We start from the raw sequence: 19,286 nt of genomic DNA, 5'->3' as shown, positions 1-19,286 counted from the left end.
ATAGATTTGTCAGGGTTTGAGTTTTCAGGAATAGCGGAATGAACAACAGAGCTTGGTGTGATTGGGGGATGTGAATAATGGCATGTTCTTTCAGTTGAAAGCTGATTTTCTGCATTGAAAGAGTTTACAACCCACTGAAGGTGAAGTTGGTCTCTGTTGGCAGCCTGTAACAGGTAAGGAGAATTGCATTGTACAGCTTTGTACACTGTCAGAGCAACAAGAGTACAAAACCGGTGGGCTGGAAAACATGTCTCCTGAATGGATATCATCGTTGAATGGCTTTTCATTACTGCTGAAGATTGATATCAATCAATCAATCAATCAATTGATACCACCCTTTTTCTCCATTTTGATTCAAAATGCCTGCTCACCGCAGATCGCTGCTGCAGATACAAATCAGACAAGTGGTGATTCAGTGACTTACACCATGGCATCCTGTTCACCATCTCCCATCCTCTCCCCAGTATTCAGCGTGGGTTCCCTTGGCTATTGGCAGTATTGATTGTATTCTCGAGTCAGAGGCTGTGGGGTAAGGTTCCCGACCAGATGATCCTCCAGTGTGATATAACTATTATCAAGAGCTTTGCTTTAAAAATTGAATTCTGTGCCTGGGGTGAATAATGTGAGATTATGACAATGTGGTGTTATGGAGCAGCCAATGGCAAAGGCTTTGACCATCTATGTAAGGAAATTCTACTGCATCAACCCAACTATTTGTTCTATTTGATGTTGACACAGTGCAAAATGGGAGAGACAGGTATTCTGACCATACCAGATTCTAGAAGGAAGACAAAATCATGTGTATGCTAGAAATGTGAAATAAATATAGAAAATACTCAGCATGTCAACTGACTTCTGTGGAGAGAGAAACAGATTTAATGTTTCAGATCAATGAGCTTTCATCAGGACTCCACAAGTAGCCTTGTTTCTCTCTCTGCAGATGCTGCCTAACTTGCCAAGTAAATATTTATGACTTGGTATTTTTCAGATTAACATGTTTGCCATCAGCGAGCTTCCTGAAGCTTTGACAAGTCGGAATACTGGGGCAGCTCACTGTTCTAAGTATTCTGTTGCTTGTGTTTCTACTTGCCTTGCTTTCTGAAAGCTAAATTAGGTTTATACCTAGATAACTGGAGTATAAGGATGCAGAAGTTACGCAAAACTCTCGTTAGACCTACTTGGAACACTGTGAGCAGATCTCAGCAGCACACCTTAGAAAGGATAGATCAGCCTTGGAGGGAGCACAAGAACGGTACCTGAATTTCAGGTATACCAAGGTGTAGGGCTGGATGAACACAGCAGGCCACGCAGCATCAGAGGAGCAGGAAAGCTAAAGTTTCGGGCCTAGACTCTTCTCAGATTCTCCAGCATCTGCAGTTCCTACTATCCCTGAATTTCTGGTGTAGGTTATGAGGGGAGAATGTACAAATTCGGCCTGCTTTCTCTAGAATTTAGAAGAATGGTGGGTGGGGGGGGGATCTAATTGAAGTCTTCAGAACATTAATAGAAAAAGACAGGGAAGATACAGATAAACTATTTCCACTGATCGGGGATTCTGGAATTGGGAGCATAGTCTGAGAATTAGGGCCAGACTGTTCAGGAGAGATGTTAGGAAGCACTTTGACATGCAAAGGGTGGTAGCAATTTGGAACTCTCTTCCACAAAAGTCAATAGATGCTAAAGTAAGCATTAATGTTAACTCTAGACAAATAAATGTTTAATCACCAAAGGGGTATGGGCCAAATGGTGTTAGGCCACAATTCAACCATAATGTTATCGAATGGTGGATCTGGTTTAAGGGGCTGAATGGCCGACTCCTGGTCCTCAGTTCATCTGTTGATGACGAAGTCATTGCTCAGTTGCTGGAACCTCCAAATTCAGTCATGTTGCTTTTTATCACTAAATCAGGGAATCCTGCACCATGCTCATTCCTTATTTAATTGGATAGTTTGAGCAGTTGGGATCTAGTTTTGTTTGCGCAAGGCAAATCTGATGCTTACGTCATTTCCTGGATGGTTTCCAGTCAGCCACAAGCTGAAGAGTTCTGTGTGATTCTGAGTACATTTTTTTTAATCATTCCACGTTAGTCGTTTGATTTTGTTGGTGCTCACTATTTGGAGCTCAGTGGATGTCGGTTACAATTAGGATCACTGAAAGTGAAGTGGTCAAGATAGCACTGGATGGTTCGAGAACATGTGCCACAGGCAGATTTGAGTGAATTTTAAAATATACTCTTCCACAGGGTTTGGCTCATAATTCTGTTCATTCCTAGATACTTGGAGAAGGTGGTGCTGATCTGCCTCTTGAGCTGTTGCAGTCCATGTGCTGCAGGTGGACCCACAATGCAGTTGGGGGGGGGCGGAATTCCAGGTTTTTGACCCAGACACAGAGAAGGAATGGCAATATATTTCCAAGTCAGGATGGTGAGTGGCTTAAAGGGAACCTGCAGGAGGTGGCGTTCCCATGTATCTGCTGCCCTTGTCTTTCTGGATCGAAGTTGTTGTGGATTTGGAAGAGGCTGATGGAGCAGTCTAGGTGAATTTCTTCAGTAGATGCTATGCACTGCTGCTACTGAGTGTCAGTGTTGGAGGGAGTGGATGTTTAACGGGGTTAATTGAGTGTGCTGTTTTGCCCAGGATGTTTAACTGGCCAACAGTTGCCTGCAAACTGGATTCACTGCTTCGTCCTGTTGTGAATGAATCAAGACCTTTTATCCCTGTTGACTTCAGAGTCAAGACCTTCCAATTCCTACTGTCTTCACATCAAAGTGTTTCTCTTGTGCAGAGGCAATAATGCAAGCGTAATATATCTTTTTTATTTACGGTTATACACTCTGTTAACTGTATATTACTGTGTAACAATTATACACTCTGTACAATTTTCTCAGGACCTCCAGGTTCAGTTTTCACCCCTCACTCAATAGCTCTTGCTGCCAGCACCAGATGATACAATTTCAGGGCAAAGAGTTGTCTTTTTAAGATAGAGACGGGAAGGACTTTCTTTTCTTAGATGGTGGTGAATTTGTATAATTCTTACCTGCTGAAAACTGTCGAGGTTCAGATGTCAAGCATATTCGAGTCTGAGATAGACCGATTTTTAATCAGAAAGGAATCAAGGGTTGTGGGGAAAATGCAGGAATGTGGAATTGAGGATTATCAGATCAGCCACAATCCCGTTGGATGGCAAGGCAGAAGTAATGGGCTGGATGGCCAATGCCATCTCTTACATCTTATGGTCCTACGCTGTAGAGATCTGCAAATTTATGTAACTAGAGCCTCCTGGTGACTGATCACTCGGATGTACACATATATCAAAAATATTATCATTATTGCATTGTCTCTCAAAGCTTTTCTTCCAGTAATAGTGCACTTTCAAAGCAGCAAGTAAAAGACCACATAGTTTTTGTGGGTATACCAGTTGGTTGTGACATAAGGTGGCTAAAAGCCTCTTTGAAAAAGAAAGTTTGAGGAGAAGAGAGAGGAGACAGAGAGCTTGTGGGAAGGAATTCTAGAGCTTGCAGCAGTAGAGAAATGAGAATAATACGACCATGAGGGACATTGATAGTCACAGGGAAGAAACTGTGAGGGAAGGATAGAATACCTGTACTAATGAGAGATGTGTTACAGATGTTATGAAGGTGGGACACTCAACAATTACTCGATTATATCAATGACTGGACTCATGTGTACATTGTTTTTCTTTGAACTGGAAAGGCATTGGGTACAACAGCAAGAATGTTGCATCTGCAAAGAGCAGGTGTTCAGGTGGAGGCATCCAGTTGACTGGACTTTCAGAGAGAGAGAGAGAGAGATCATGTCATCTAATTTACGGGTGGATTGCATTTTGGGCCCAGTCAGAATTTGAGGTAACGTGCCTGTGAAGCGACAGGACTTTGTCCTATCTTTCCTTCTTTCAACTCTTCTCAGCAAAGTGTGTGTGAGCTGAAAACATACGAGGAATCACCTTCATGTTGAATCAGGTTAAATCACTTCACGCACATTCTGTGCAATGTAACCTGTATTCCTCTCCGTCTTTTTGATATGTACATCCTTTGCTTACTATGATCCATCTGTACCACTTGTAACCAAAGCTTTCACTGTATTTTGGTAGAGAGCTGTATTAACACAGCAGGCCAAGCAGCATCATAAGAGCAGGAGAGCTGACGTTTTGGGCCTAGACTGAAGAAGGATCTAGGCCCGAAACGTCAGCTCTCCTGCTCCTAAGATGCTGCTTGGCCTGCTGTGTTCATTCAGCTCCACACCTTGTTATCTCAGATTCTCCAGCATCTGCAGTTCATACTAATCACTGTATGTTGGTACATGTGACTATAAATAGATCAATCAGTCAAATAAATCAGTCAATCGATCATCGTGCAGAGAGGATTAATGTAGAGAATATTTGAATCTAGTATTGTCTCCAGCATAAAGGAGTGTGTGTTCGTGTGTGTGTATGTGTGTGTGCATGTGAATGTGCGTGTGTGTTGATGTGTATCTATGTGTGTGTGATTGTATATATGTATGTGTCTATGTGTGTGTGTGCAGGTGTGTTTGTATGTGGGAGTGTGTCTGCATTTATCTTCATTAACTAGATTGCATTTGTATTAAACTGGTTATTACTAGTGACTAAAGATATCTGATCTGTTCCTAATGTGAAAGATAATGCAGTTTAAGACTATATTGCTTGATTATATCTTCACCTCATTGAGACATATAACTTGTTTTGATGAGTGGAGGAGTGGAACTAAAGTGGAATCAGTGTACCTTTCCAAACTCATTGTACATACTGAACTCTGTGTTAACAATGTTGTAAATCAGTGTTGGATATACGTACTAGAGTCAGAAAGCAGTCTTTATGTTGTGGACAGAAATCATTACAAGTTACAAACTTGATAATGATAAGGATGATAACTAGGAAGTTGCCTGGTCTGGAGGGAAGGTCTTACGAGGAAAGGCTGAGGGACTTGAGGCTGTTTTCGTTAGAGAGAAGAAGGTTGAGAGGTGACTTAATTGAAACATATAAAATAATCAGAGGGTTAGATAGGGTGGATAGGGAGAGCCTTTTTCCGAGGATGGTGATGGTGAGCACGAGGGGGCATAGCTTTAAATTGAGGGGTGAAAGACATAGGACAGATGTCAGAGGTAGTTTCTTTACTCAGAGAGTAGTAAGGGAATGGAACGCTTTGCCTGCAACGGTAGTAGATTCGCCAACTTTAAGTACATTTAAGTCATCATTGGACGAGCATATGGACGTACATGGAATAGTGTAGGTTAGATGGGCTTGAGATTGGTATGACAGGTCGGCACAACATCGAGGGCCAAAGGGGCTGCACTGTGCTGTAATGTTCTCTGATCATCTCTCCAATAGACAGAGTAGAGAGCTAAGCCAAGAGTCTAATGACAACACAAAGCAGGGACAGAAACGATTGATCATGTCATTATTGAATGCACCTATTTCCAACATGGCTGGTGTCCTGCTGCTCTTGTAGATGACCTGATCTTCTATTCATTGAATCAAATGAACACTTATCCCACTGAACCAGTGTTCAGCTCCAACGTGGAAGCGAGTAGTTGGAGAGAGGGAGGAGGGGAGTAACTCAACCCTGGGAGCTTGCAGTCTGAAAGTCTGCATGCTCACATTACAGCTTGGGGCACCCAGGGCTTTGCAGGGAAGCAGAACAACCCATCAGAAAACCTCTACTGTTGAATCCTAGGAAATCTGTGAAGCTACCGTCAGCGACATTTCACACAGGACCTGAAGACCTGCAAGCAAGAGTTCCACAGGGTGATGCGAATCCACCATCCATTGCCTCGAAGGTTTCATAGGATTAGGCCTTGCAAGAAGCAGCCCACAGCCACTGTCTCTAACAATGAAGCAACAGAGCCCACTACTCTCCCATACAAGTCTCCTCAAACCACAGGTAACCTTTTCATCACCTGCTCTCAACTCTTTACAGTTCAGGCACAGATGTGAATCTTTGCCCAGTTTTTCTGTCCTGGTTTTACTGGAGCTGAACTGAATTAGGTTTACAGTGTGCTTGAGCACAATAGGTGGCATTATTACCAGATTATTAACCCAGAGACCCAGGAAATGTTCTGGGGGCTTGGGTTTTAACTCTGCAATGGCAGATGGTGGAATATGAAGCCACTACAAAAAAGTCTGAAGTCAGAGTCTAACAATGTTGAACTCTTGTAAAGACCTATCTGGTTCACTCATGTCCTTTAGGGAAGGAAACTGCCATCCTTACCTGGTCTGGCCTACATGTGACTCCAGACCCATAGCAATGTGGTTGACTCTTAACTGCTCTCAGGGCAATTAGGGATGGGTAATAAATGCTGCCTGACCAGCAACACAATCATGAATTGTGAATGAATAAAGGAAAAAGAATAGCACCTTCCCAACCTACTTCCATCTAAAAAGACAAGGGCAGTAGAGACATGGGAACACCGTCCCTGCACGTTCTCCTCCAAACCACTCACTATCCTGACTCGGAAATATTTCACCATTTCTTCACTGTCATTAGGTCAAAATCTAAGATTTTTACAACTTGTCATGCTGGAATTTATAGTTTCTCAGTTCAGCGCCATCATGCCCCTGGAACTAACAAAATACCAAGATATCTGAGAAATAGCAAGAGAAATAAAAGCTAGTGTTTGCCACTCCATAAATCTGGTGTGCATACAGAACTCCACAAACTGACTGGATCAGGCTCCTTGCTACATGCTGATAGGATACAGGAAACAAGTAATGACCCAGCAACTCCTAGTTGTGCCTGAGACAGCTTGGCTGAAATCTGCAGGACACATGCTCACACAAACACAGGCAAATGTGTGCACATGTTATACACTAATCTACACATGTGGTTAAGTAAAGTCACAGTCGCCCCAGAGACCTACTGCCTCAATAGAGAGAGAGAGAGGGAGACAAGTGTGGCTATTGAATCTGAGGTTCACGACACCTCAGCCTCAGGTGAGGGGAAAAGTTGAGAGAGACTGTTTTTCAAGGTAACCGCAGCTAGAGCAGGAATTGAACCTTGTCTGTTGACATTACTCTATGTGGGAAATTAGCCATCCAGCTAAATGAGCTAACCAGCCCCTGAATGTACAGACAGACACTTACGCTGATACACACGGGTCTAAATTATTCTTGGGCAATAATGCAAATGGTCAACATTAATCAGCAGTCTGAATTCCTTTATTCCATCGGTCCACAATACAACAAAACAACTTGCACGTTTAACATGTTAAAAATATCTGTAGCAGCTTCACAACAGTGTTGTCTGTCAAGGTTTCATCAATAGTCAGACTTGGTGTGATATGTGAGGGTTATTTTAGCTTTACTGTGTATCCGCTGATATTTCACACAAACAGCCCTTGCCATTTTTAAGTTGGTGTGGGAGGTACACAGGTGGAGTGTATAATGAGCTGTATTAACACAACTATCTCCCTTCGAAATCACTGCTAAAGTGAAAATGATCCTCATTTGGAGATTAACAGTTGTAGACCCCTTATTAACACCAGCATGTTTACATGCAACAATCAAGTGGAGTGTTCTCCCTTTAAAAGCAACAGTTTGCTTCCAAAAAAAATTCAATTGACTTTGCAAGTTTATAAGAAGTAAATAAATAGTCATTCTCAAGACTCTGACAGTATGCTGTCCTGTACAATGATCATGTGCAATTACATAGCACTTGTTGCACGGTGAAATATTTTAAGCCGCCCCACAGAAGTCATCAGATTAATAAATGTAACGCTTAGCCATGTGTTGAGAAGCTTGAATGGCGACCAGAAACTTGGTCAATCATGTGGGTGGTAAAAGAACGGGTCTTAAATTTATAGAGGGAGTTGAGAGGTGAGGAGGTTTCAGGAGGGTGTTCCAGATTTCTGAAGACAGGCAGCTGTCAATCCTGGTGTGATTTAGATCAGTGTTACTCAAGAAACCAAAATTGGAGGAATGTGGAGACTGCAAAGGTTTGGCAGAGTTTGTACAACCAAGGGGTGGGATGTGATGGAAGCATTTCATAGAGGCATAGCGGTCCACAGCACAGAAAAGGACTCTTTCTCCTATTGCATCCACGTTGATCAAAAACAACAATTCAACTATTCTAAAACCATTTCCCAGCACGTGGTCCACCGCTTTGATGCACATCAAAACAGGAATGCATCGAGAATTTTAAAATCCAGGAGACAGTGAACCAGGAACCATTGTGTGTCAGTGATCCCATGGCTATCTCAATGTTCGATTGTACTGTTGAGGTGACTCTCCGCTTGTGGGAATGGAAACCACAGTGCTCACAGTGACCGGTGATTGATCAGGCACACAGATGATGTGCACGCCAGATCTGGTAAGAACCATGGTTCTGTGAATAACTCGCTGGTCCCTCATTCCGAATATTATGGGTTCTAATGAAAGAAATACCTCAGTCATTTCTCTGATTTGTTTTCTTCCATTGTAACTAAATTGACAGTCAACTTACCGCAACGAACATTGTTTTTGGAAATGGAGAAGTGTTAATTTCTGACAGTAGAGGGCACTCCTCAGAGGTTGGCTCAAAAACATGCTGTTCGAACAAAGTTGGAGAGCTTTAGAATTAGAATTAAAATTAGATTTTGATGTCACATGTACTCAAGTGCAGAAGTACGTGAGTACAGTGCAAAGTGTACAATGTTGTCATTCCTGGCACCAGCTTAGGTACGAAGGTACCAAGGTACAAAATAAAAAAATAAAGAAACAAAGTTAAAAGTTAAACATTACAGTCCTTCTTAGTATTCAGTAGAAAAATAAAGAAATAAAGTTAAAATTTCAGCAGCCTTTCATAAGTGCTTTACTCAGTATCTAACCCCATGCTGTCCCTGTCTTGGAAGTGTTTGATGGGGGACAGTCTAGAGAGAGCTTTACTCAGTATCTAACCACGTTCTGTCCCTGTCCTGGGAGTGTTTGATGGGGACAGTGAAGAGGAAGCTTTACTCCATTTCTAACCCTGTACTGTACCTGTCCTGGGAGTGTTTGATGGGGGACAGTGTAGAGAGAGCTTTACTCCGTTTCTAACCCTGTGCTGTACCTGTCTGGGAGTGTTTGGGGACAGTGTTCAAGGGTATGGGGGATTTTTACAATCTATCATTGTGCTCTCGTTCGAATGAGACATTAAACTTGAGACTTTACACTCCTCCCAAGTGGCAGGAAAGTCTGATCACAGTATTTGACGAAAATCTCTCAACTCTTGAACTCCTCTGATATTCTGAAAAAAAAGGTTTACCATCAACCAGCATCACCAAAAGCATTAACCATTCATACTGTCACTGGTTCCAAGTCTTTGCAGTTAGAGCTGTGCTTTCCTTATAAGACTTCAAAAGCAAGGAAGTGAAACTGAGCATTTAGAAATGTCAGAGCCAGCCCAATCTCAGAATTGTGTTCAATTCCAGTCGCTGCTCTTTAGCGGGGATGCTTAAGCATGAGTGAGAGTGCAGAGATTTACCAGAACAGTCAGGGAATCAGTTATATTTGCTGTTCCCCTTGCCACAATGATAATTAAGAGGAGATTTGATGGAGGCATCCAAAATAATGAGGCAGTTTGATAACTTAGATCAGCAGAAACTGTTTTGTCGGGGAGTAGTTAATAACCGGAGGACGTAGGTTTAAGGCAGTTGGAGGAGACCCATGGGGAAGGCAAAATGAGGATACTGCCCATTTTACAGTAGTGATATGTTGTGAACAAGAATTGTCTGCCTGAAATTCTGCAGGGCAGATTATACAGTAACTTTCACAACCAAATGAGACGTACAGCTTGAGAAGGTAAATGTTCTGAGCTTTCCGGAAATGGCAGAGAGTGTGTATCTATTTGGATAGTTTGAATATTGCTGAAGAGAGAAGAAACCTACAGCACTCATCAGGACAAATGGCTTAATGCACAAGAGCTTCCAGCTCCCTTTGTGTTGCAGCCTACTCCAGTTTTTCTCGGGGGCTTAAATAATTCTGTTCTTTTGCTGTTCCTTCCAAATTGAACAATTTCACATTTTCCCACATTATATTCCATTTGCCAACTTTTTGCCCATGCGCTTAACCTATCACTATATTTCTGTAAACTGTTTGTATCCTTCTTGTAACATGCCTTTGCAACTATTTTTGTGCCGTCTGTAAACTTAGCAAGAGTGCATTCACTCCCTTCCTCCAAGTCACCAAAATATATTGTAAACTGTTGCAGTCCCAGCAGAGATCCCTGTGGAAGTCATCTGTTGTATCTTGCCGATCTGAAATAGTATCCCTTATCCCCACTTGCTATTTCCTGCCCATGAGTCCATTCTTGATCCATGCCAATGCACTAACTCCAACACCATGAGCTCTCATCATGTGACTTAACCTCTTATTGAGCAACTTCATCTGGGACATGTAATTCTGTAATTCTACATCAATAAATTTAAACTGAGAAAGGGTCACCAGACCTGAAACATTAATTCTGATTTCTCTTCACAGATGCTGCCAGATCTGCTGTGCTGCTCCAGTAACTCCTGTTCTTGTTTCTGATTTACAGCATCCACAGTTCTTTTGGTTTGGATAAGGGCAGGTTATCAGGAAAAGGGCACGTAAAGCATGATAATTATTCAATGTAATCTGAGTTTTAATAACAGACTGAAACAAAAAAAGCCAGAAACAGTTTTCAATTAAGTACCGTTTTCATTGCTACCCAAGAGCTGATAGAGTTGTGATTCTGAGCATTGTTCCTGTGTGCCCACATTCAAAATCAACCTGCATTTGCATAAGAACATAAGAAATAGGAGCAGGAGTAGGCCATCCGGCCCCTTGAGCCTGCTACACCATTTAACAAGATCATAACTGATCTCTCTCGTTGACCGAACTCCACTTACCTACCCACGCACCGTAACCCTTAACTCCTTTACTGTTGCAAATCTATCTCCACCTTTCAAACTTTCAGTGAGGTAGCCTCTACTGCTTCATTGGGCAGGGAATTCCACAGATTCACAACCATTTGGGAGAAGAAATTCTTCCTCAGCTCAGTCCCAAATTTGTTCCCCCTTTTTGTGAGGCTATGCCACCTAGTTATATTTTAACCTGCCAGTTGATGCTATCTATTCGCCTCATAGTTTTATCTGTTCCTGCAAGATCTTCCTCGTTCTTCTCTCTCCTCATAAGCCAACCCTCTTAACTCTGGAATCAACTTAATGAACCTCCACCGCACCTCCTCCAGTGCTAGTAAGGAGACAAAAATAGCGCACAGGTACTCCAGGTGTGGCCTTTCTATCAACTTCAAACCTAATAATGTGATTCTTAAGTAATTGCTGTCACACAATCAACTACATCTTATTAAACCTAAAGTCTCTTCATGTGAGACTCTAAAGTGGTTGATGAAACTCAGAGGCCAAACAGGCCCTTCAGCCCAGTAAAAGACCCACAATATCACAGATGTCATGAGAGGCACTATAGAAATGCACATTCTTAACTCTGTGCAGTTAGGTAGTGTTTTTGTTACATTTAAAGTGTACTTGTTGATGACTGATGGTGAGTGAGATCAGAATAGTTATTTGAACTAGACATTGTGAGATAGGACAAATGATCATTCCTGAAACTGTCAGTGGTGAGGAGGGGAAGCAGGGGGCATGGGTTGCTTCAGACTTTAACTGAGCTTGCTGTCTCTGCTCCCACACACTTGCCAGGATCCGTCTAACCTTGCAGATCTTCCAGCGAGGTTATTAGCATTTTGTGAAATTAAAACATTCCAAGACTATCAGCAGCAAAGCAGACATAAACCAACTGTTGAAAGTTAATGAAGTAAAAATGTGACTGTGTTTTACAAAAGGTTCGCTGACTGTACCCCTCATGCTTTGCTATAAATCTGAAACGGCCTGTTGTAAAAGGGAAAATAAAACAAGTTCACACTGATTCAGAACAACGCTTGCTTGTTTTTTTTTAATCTCTTTTCCTTTTGCTTCACTCCCTTCCCAGCCCCCACCTCAGCTATTTCCCCATCTGCTCTGTGGGTGCTGAACGACCTGTCAGAAAAGAAACTTGCATTCGGGTCTCCCAGTGACTGAATTCTGCTCCCAAAAGCGTGGGAAAGGCTCACGATCAAACCTAATGGTGCACTGTGGACACACGTGTGTAGAATTCCAACCGGGAATTCTCCCCCACTCTCCACCATTGCCGTTCTCCCCTCAGAAAAGCCCGAAGTAGTTCAACAGGCATTACTGCATAGAAGTGTGATGCAGGGACCCAAGTTGAGACTGTTCAGACAAGGTTCAATTTCGGCTAGTACCAGCTGCAAAGGAACTCTCCTATGAGTAGTGGTTGAGTGGGTAGATCTTCTACTCATTGGAGTTTAGAAGAATGAGAGACTACCATATTGAAACATTCAAGGCTTTTAGGGGATTTGAGAAGATGTGAAAAGGTTGTTTGTGGGAAAGTCTAGGACCAGAGGGTGTCATCTAAAATTAACGGACCACACATTTAAGAGAAGAATAGTAGAGAAATTTCTTCTCTCAAGGTGGTAGTCTTCACCACAGAGGGCTGTTTAGACCAGGTCATTATGTATATTAAAAGTTGAGACACGTTTTTTATCAGTAAGGAAACTGAGGGTACAGGGAAAAGGCAGGAAAGTGGAGTTGAGGATGATTAGATCAACCAAGATCTCATTGAATGGCAGAGTGGACTCCATGGGCTAAATGGTCTATTTCCACTCCAACATTTTCTGTTTGCTTGCCCTTATGTGACTTGTGACTTTGTCAAAGGCAGCAAGAGGAATTATGGTTTTGTACAGTACAGAAAAGTCCATTCAACCCCTTGAGGTGGTGCCATTTCTGTGAAAGAGTCAACTCTTCAATAAGAGGAGACAAATGCATCTCACTGGACATGTAGTCCAGAACCTCAGACTAGTGTGGGTTTTACTCCCTTGGTGGCAGTTTGTGAAATTTGTATTCAATGAACAAACCTGGATAGAGTCGAGCCTGATGGTGGAGACCCTGTAATGGTAATTGCGTTTAATTCCTGTCTATTCTCATTATAACCAAACAAAAAAGCTGGAGGAATTGCAGATGCTGAAAATCTATGGGAAAAACAGAAGTTGCTGGAAAATCTCAGCAGATCTGGCAATATTTGTGGAGAGAAATCACAGTTAACTTTTCGAGCCCAATGACCCTTCGTCAGAACCCTTCTTCGTTCAATCTCGTCTGGTTCACTGATATCAGAAATCTGCCATTCTTACCGGGTCCAGCTTACATGTGACTCCAAACCCATAGCAATGTGGTTGACTCTTCACCGCCCTCAGGGCTATTAGGGATGGGACAATAAATACTGACTTAAACCAGTGACAACCACATCCTGTGAATAAAAATGAAGAAACTCTCCCTTCCCTTTCCATACACCCTTACAATGTTTTTTAAACATTATTTGCAGAGTATGCTGGATTATCCTTTGATCAGAAGCTGTCAATTTATCACAAAGTGTAATTCCTTACATTTTTGATTCCACGCCAGTTGAGAATCAAGAATTGGCTTCTGTTTCTATAGCACTGATCGCAATCTAGGCGTGTTCACGAACAGTTTGCAGCCACGAAAATATTTTGTGAAGTGTAGGCATGGTTGCAGGACACCAAGCAAATTGCAGACAGCCAGATCCCAGAAAAAGCAATGAAATCGCGACTGTATCATTCCATTTCAAGGGCAAGGGAGCAAATCACAATCAAGTGGTGACTGTGGACTGTGTACATGTGTGTGTATTTGGGTGCATCTGTTGGGTGCATATTTAATTTGCATCGGCGTGCCCATTTGAGCCTGCGTGGTCTGCATTGTTTGTGCATTTATGTGCCTTTCTATGAATTGTTATGAAATGTGTGAGAGAGGGATAGAGGTTTACTGATTGGTGTTTAAAAGAATAAGAGGCAACCTTATTGAAGTGTTCCAAGATTTTTAGGGGATGCTAGTGATACCTGCATCAGTGTCAGAGCAGGACAGAACAGAAAGTTGTAGAGGATTGTAATAGGTGAGGTTGTAGATGTTAAAAGGTGAGGCGAAGACAATCTGTGGTCCCCAGCACAAAAACAGGAGTTTCTGGAAAAGCTCAGCAGGTCTGGCAGCATCTGTGAAGGAAAAAAAAAGCAGAGTTAATGTTTCAGACCTGATGACCCTTCCTTAGAACTGAGGAACAGAACATAGTCCCAACCAGTTGTCGCAGAGACAACGCACCTCAGCTGACGTACAAAGGCAGGACATTTCCGGTGACCTCAGCTGGTGTGAGAATTGATACCATACTGTTGGTGTCACTGATGCCATCTTATTGCCTGTTGGCACAGAGGGTAAAGTAGATTAAAGACCATAGTTAGTCAGCCATAATTTTATTGAAAGACAGAGCAGAGTCAAGGGTTCAAGTAGCTCACTGCTCCTCCTATTTCTTATGCTGTTTTGCAACAGGCTTAGCTGCCCTGTGCTGTCCGTGATGAAATGCTGACATTGCCTAACACATGGGGAGACACTGGGGAGTGGGACTGTGGGACAAGCAAGCAAGAGGTCAATACCTACACCTTGGGAGGGCAGAAATTTGTCGAGTCAAAAGCAAAACTCAACAAAATACTTCAGCAAGCATTTGGGTTATTGGTGCAGACTTTTACTGGCTGCTAAGTTTAATGCAAAGTTAATGCAATAAATCAAACGTGGCCTGGTTATATACCTGCCAGTGCCTTGCTTATGCCTCATTGCAGGCTGCACTCACTAAGTGTCAAACAGCGGGAGGTTATGACTTGGCCTGCATGGGAGTTACAACAGCAAACAGACTCAGGCCAGTAAACTATGGCTTATCAAAGGCAGCATGTAGCAAATTCCTGCTTGTTATGGAAGATTAATTCCTTCCATGATCAGAGGCCAGAGGTTGAATGTGCGGCCCTGAAATTATCATTGACAGCAGTTTTAATGATTCAACAGCAATACTTCTCCTCATTAAAATCGATACAGTTTACTCAGAGCCTGATAAGCATATATGTTGCAGTGAAAATATTAAATTAGGTTTTCAACTTCTTACCTCTGTTCCTTATCTCAGTCAAGCTTGAACTCCCTTGAATTTAATGACTTTCAAAATAGTCGATCATTAAAACTACACTCAACAATTTTCCGTTTTCCCTAATCAGCTTATCTGCTTCTTCTCAAATAGTTGTTTATTTCCCAGTTAAAGGAAACATAGACCCTCGTCAATCCTTTTCTTGATTAGGGTTCGATAGTAACAACGATTTCCATTTGTATAGTACCTTGCATGTTGTAAAACATTCCAGGAGGACTCAAACCAGCATAATTGGGCAGAGCTTTTGGTACTGAGACACAGAAAGAGATGTTAAAACAGGGAGGAATGTTTTAGGGAGAGACTTTAAGATAAGGTGAAAGGGGGTGACGTGGTGGCTCAGGGGTGAGCACCGCTGCCTCACAGCACGAGTTACCAGGTTCGATTGCAACCCTAGGCTGTGTGGAGTTTGCACATTCTCCCCATGTCTGCGTGGGTTTCCTCCTGGTGCTCCGGTTTCCTCCCACAGTCCAATGATCGTGCAGTTTAGGTGGGTTGACCATGCTAAATTGCCCATAGTGTGGGTTAGACATAGGAAGTGCAGGGTTATAGGGGGTGGGTCTGGGTGGGATGCTCATCTGACTGGTGGCATGAACATGATGGACCAAATGACTTGCTTCCACACTCCAGGGATTCTGTGGATTGAAAAAAAAATGCCAAATGCTTGTAGGTGCTGGAAATTTAAGACACGGATAGAAAATTCTGGAAAAACTTAGAAAGTAGAGTTCCCATTTCAAGCCTATGACTAGTGTGGATCTACCTACAAGACGTGGACTGCAGCAGTTCACGGCAGGCCACCACTATCTTCTCAAGGGTAACAAGGAAATGGGCAATAAATGCTGGGCCCAGCCAGCAATATCCATGTACCATGAGTGAATAAGAGTCAAGGGCAGTTTTTGTTACTCATTCCAACGTGGTCGCTTCTGCTAAAAGGCCACCAACTGTGAAGAAAAAGGAATAAGAGGGTCCAAGAATGACCAGAGTTGGAGAACCATGGAGATCCAGGAATTGCAGGTTAGGAGAGATTTCAAAGTGTAGGAAAGAGGAGGGCTTAAAGAGATTTGAACATGAGAATATGTGTTTCAAAATTGGCCCAAGAGTTAATGCGGTTCTAAGAACACGCACATGAACAAAGTTTAGTGGAACTTGCAGGATCCGTGCAAGATATTGTTGCAATCACTTAGATTATTTTAGTCATTTTAAACTCTGTCTTAGTGGATGCATGTTATAGTTATTGAAGAATACAGCAAAAGTTGAGGAGGTTATGGTTCAGAATTCTTCTCATTTTTCTAAATTTCAGAGTGTCTAGGCCCTTTCGACTCAATCTCTTCTCATGTCACAACCATATCATCTCAGTGGTAAAGTTAATAGCCTTTAATCATCCCACTCTAAAGGAAGGACATCTGCCCTCAGCTAAGGAGACCAGAAACAGTGCCCAGTAACCAAGAAACAGCACAACAAAGCCTCACGCATTCTGAAAGATGCCCTCGCTCTGAAACAAAGGATGCCAGATCAAAAACAGAAATTGCTGGAGAAACTCAGCAGATCTGGCAGCAACTAAAGTTTTGAGCCTAGTGACTCTTCACCATAAAGTCTCCAGACTCTCAGGAGAATTGTAGAGGTGGATAAGTTGACAGAGATACTCCTGTCTATCCCCTGCTTATTGTAAATGCCAGGTGTCTTAAATGAGAATATGCCCCTATTTGGTATAGTGCAAACTCTTAACTTGATCATCACAATGTACAATAAAAAAGTGAAACCCATAATTAGCTTTTATCTGCCTTCTCAAGCTATATTGAAGGATGTTGTTAAATCACAAGCAATAATCAGATTGAGGGCCTTCAAGTACTAGATTAGTATCTTTCATTTTACTGCAAGCTATCCATTAGACTGTGCAGCATTATAGGTTTGTGAAGTGCCTTTAGAATTCTCTCATTGCTTGTTGTATCCACATATCTGCACTTCATTGGCTTACTGACAGCATCACGTGTTGTGAGGAATTGTTGAAACTATTGGAACCAGACTGCGGTCATATTGATAACAAGGTGCAGAGCTGGATGAGCACAGCAGACCAAGCAGCATCAGAGAAGCAGGAAGGCTGACATGTCGTGTCAACAAACGTCAGCCTTCCTGTTCCTCTGATGCTGCTTGTCCTGCTGTGCTCATCCAGCTCTGCACCTTGTTATCTCAAATTCTCCAGCATCTGCAGTTCCTGCTGTCTCTGCGGTATTATTGAGTTAGTTTAAACCCTGAATAATCCACTCAAGTGCGATTTAATGTTAAAGCCATAGTTGTGCATGTCTCTTTGAGGTTATTGACCCCAGTGACAGGTTAATTGGTTTAATTCAGGTAGTTTGGAGACACAAGCTTGTCCCTGAGTCTTGGGGGCACCATGCAAATTAGACCTACAATCAGATGGAAGATAGACTTTACAGAAACACCTGGTTTTCAATCTCATTGGGTTAGCACCAAGGGATCAACAATATAACAGCGCTGTTGAATCAAAGAGTTAATGACAAGCAATGCTTCCATTTAGTAGGAAGTGCACACATATGACTAGTGTTTGTGCGTGTGTGCACCTGCGTACATATTTGCATCTTATAATTCAACAGGTTTATTTGGAATCACACAAGCTTTCGGAGTGCGCTCCTTCATCAGGTGCAGTGAGGGAACAGCACACAGACACAGAGTTTATGGGTAGAGAGATCAAGGACAGAGAGATCAAAAGATCACACAACTGGTATGAATGGAGTGCCAGATCATAGGTGCCTGCAGGTGACCAACAGTGTTAAGACGGTAAAGTGTTTATAAAGTCAATGTCAGTGCTGTGCTGTCATGACACTCAGGCAGAGCAATAGGAATATACAAAAGGTGACATCTCGGGTCAGATGCTGAATTGTAGGTGTGAGGCCTTGTTCAGAATCTGTCTCAGTTTTAACTCGGAATTAGGCTGGCTTTATTCCGAAAGCAGGAATTTACAAGATACCACCCTGACTAACTGTGACTACAAATTTTGTGTTTATTGAACAGAATGGAATGTATCTGCAAATGAACAAACATCTTGGATGAAATGACAGCATGGAACTGGCATAGACTTTACAAAAACTTTACTCCCCATCTAACTTTATTGGTCACCTGGAGACACTTATTGTCGGACACTCCACTCATACCAATTGTGTGCTCTGCTGATCTGTCTGTGTCTGTGTGCTGTCCTCTCCCACTGCACCTGATGAAGGGGCTGCACTCCGAAAGCGTGTGTGATTCCAAATAAAACTATTGGACTATAATGCGGCATTGTGTGACTGCTGAAGTTGTCCACCCCAATTCAATAATAACACCTCCACACCATATTTGCATCTTAGAGGTGAGGGTGAATGTCTGGCAGTGAATATTTCCATTGAGGGCCAGCCATGACAACATTGGCTGCCTTACCACATTGTCATGGATGTCAGAGACCTTGCCCAGTTTCTGAGTACTTGACCCTCTGCAACAGGAACCAGCATCTGCAGAGGCTTGTGGGAGGGCTTCAAGCACAATGAACAAACTGAGCTCTATCTCAACAAACACAACTATTAATGGTAACAAAAACAGAAATTACTGGAAAAGCTCAGCAAGTTCAGAGGGGAGAGAACTTAGAGTTAATATTTCGGGTCAAGTGAAGACTTGATGGGTCAGAACTGAGGAAGGGTCACTCCAACCTGAAACATCAACCCTGATTTCTCTCACAGGTGCTGACAGACCTGCTGAGCTTTTCCAGCAATTTCTGTTTCTGTTTCTGATTTACAGCGTTCGCAGGCCTTTTGGGTTTTATGATTAATGGTGCCTTTAATGACGTGATCTAGTCTATAATCTGCTTTGTGTAATTTATTATTAATTTATTACATGATTAAAACTGCGCATAAAGTGTGTTAGATTACAACAGGTGAATTCTGACAGTTTTCTCCAAATGCAGTATGCAACTGGACTAGACAATCAACTTGCTACTGCTCTATCTGTGTGGGCTCGGTGAGAATGGGCATTCAGTTTTCACAACAGGAGCTGTAAATGTCAAGTGACAGTAAATATGTTCCTTCTCTGTGCTGGGCAGAATTTATGCACAGCCTACAATTTTGTGCTGACAAATGCAGTTGTGATCCCCGCACTGTCTATCTCTAAATCTGTCCTCTTCTAAATGCCTCTTCAGATTTACTTTTATTTTTCCTTGAACTTCTGCCAAACCAGCTCAAAAGTTTCTG

At 42.4% G+C, this 19,286-nt stretch overlaps 1 protein-coding gene across 49 annotated transcripts in view; it reads left to right on the top strand.

The window, feature by feature from the left end:
- The window catches only part of robo2 (roundabout, axon guidance receptor, homolog 2 (Drosophila)), a 1,006,048-nt gene that overhangs the window by 240,649 nt on the left and 746,113 nt on the right, over positions 1 to 19,286 (top strand). The window contains exon 2 of one of the 49 annotated variants that reach the window (XM_048540474.2): positions 5,711 to 5,917. The exons of the other annotated variants lie outside the window; for them this stretch is intronic. Within the exon in view, the coding sequence (XP_048396431.1) occupies positions 5,785 to 5,917 (133 nt within the window). The 5' untranslated portion in view covers positions 5,711 to 5,784. The remainder of the gene's footprint in view (positions 1 to 5,710; positions 5,918 to 19,286) is intronic. 49 annotated transcript variants of the gene reach the window in all.

This window comes from Stegostoma tigrinum, chromosome 12, assembly GCF_030684315.1.
Source record: "Stegostoma tigrinum isolate sSteTig4 chromosome 12, sSteTig4.hap1, whole genome shotgun sequence".
In the NCBI taxonomy this organism is placed as follows: Eukaryota; Metazoa; Chordata; class Chondrichthyes; order Orectolobiformes; family Stegostomatidae; genus Stegostoma; species Stegostoma tigrinum.
This window is presented reverse-complemented; position numbering and strand designations above follow the sequence as displayed.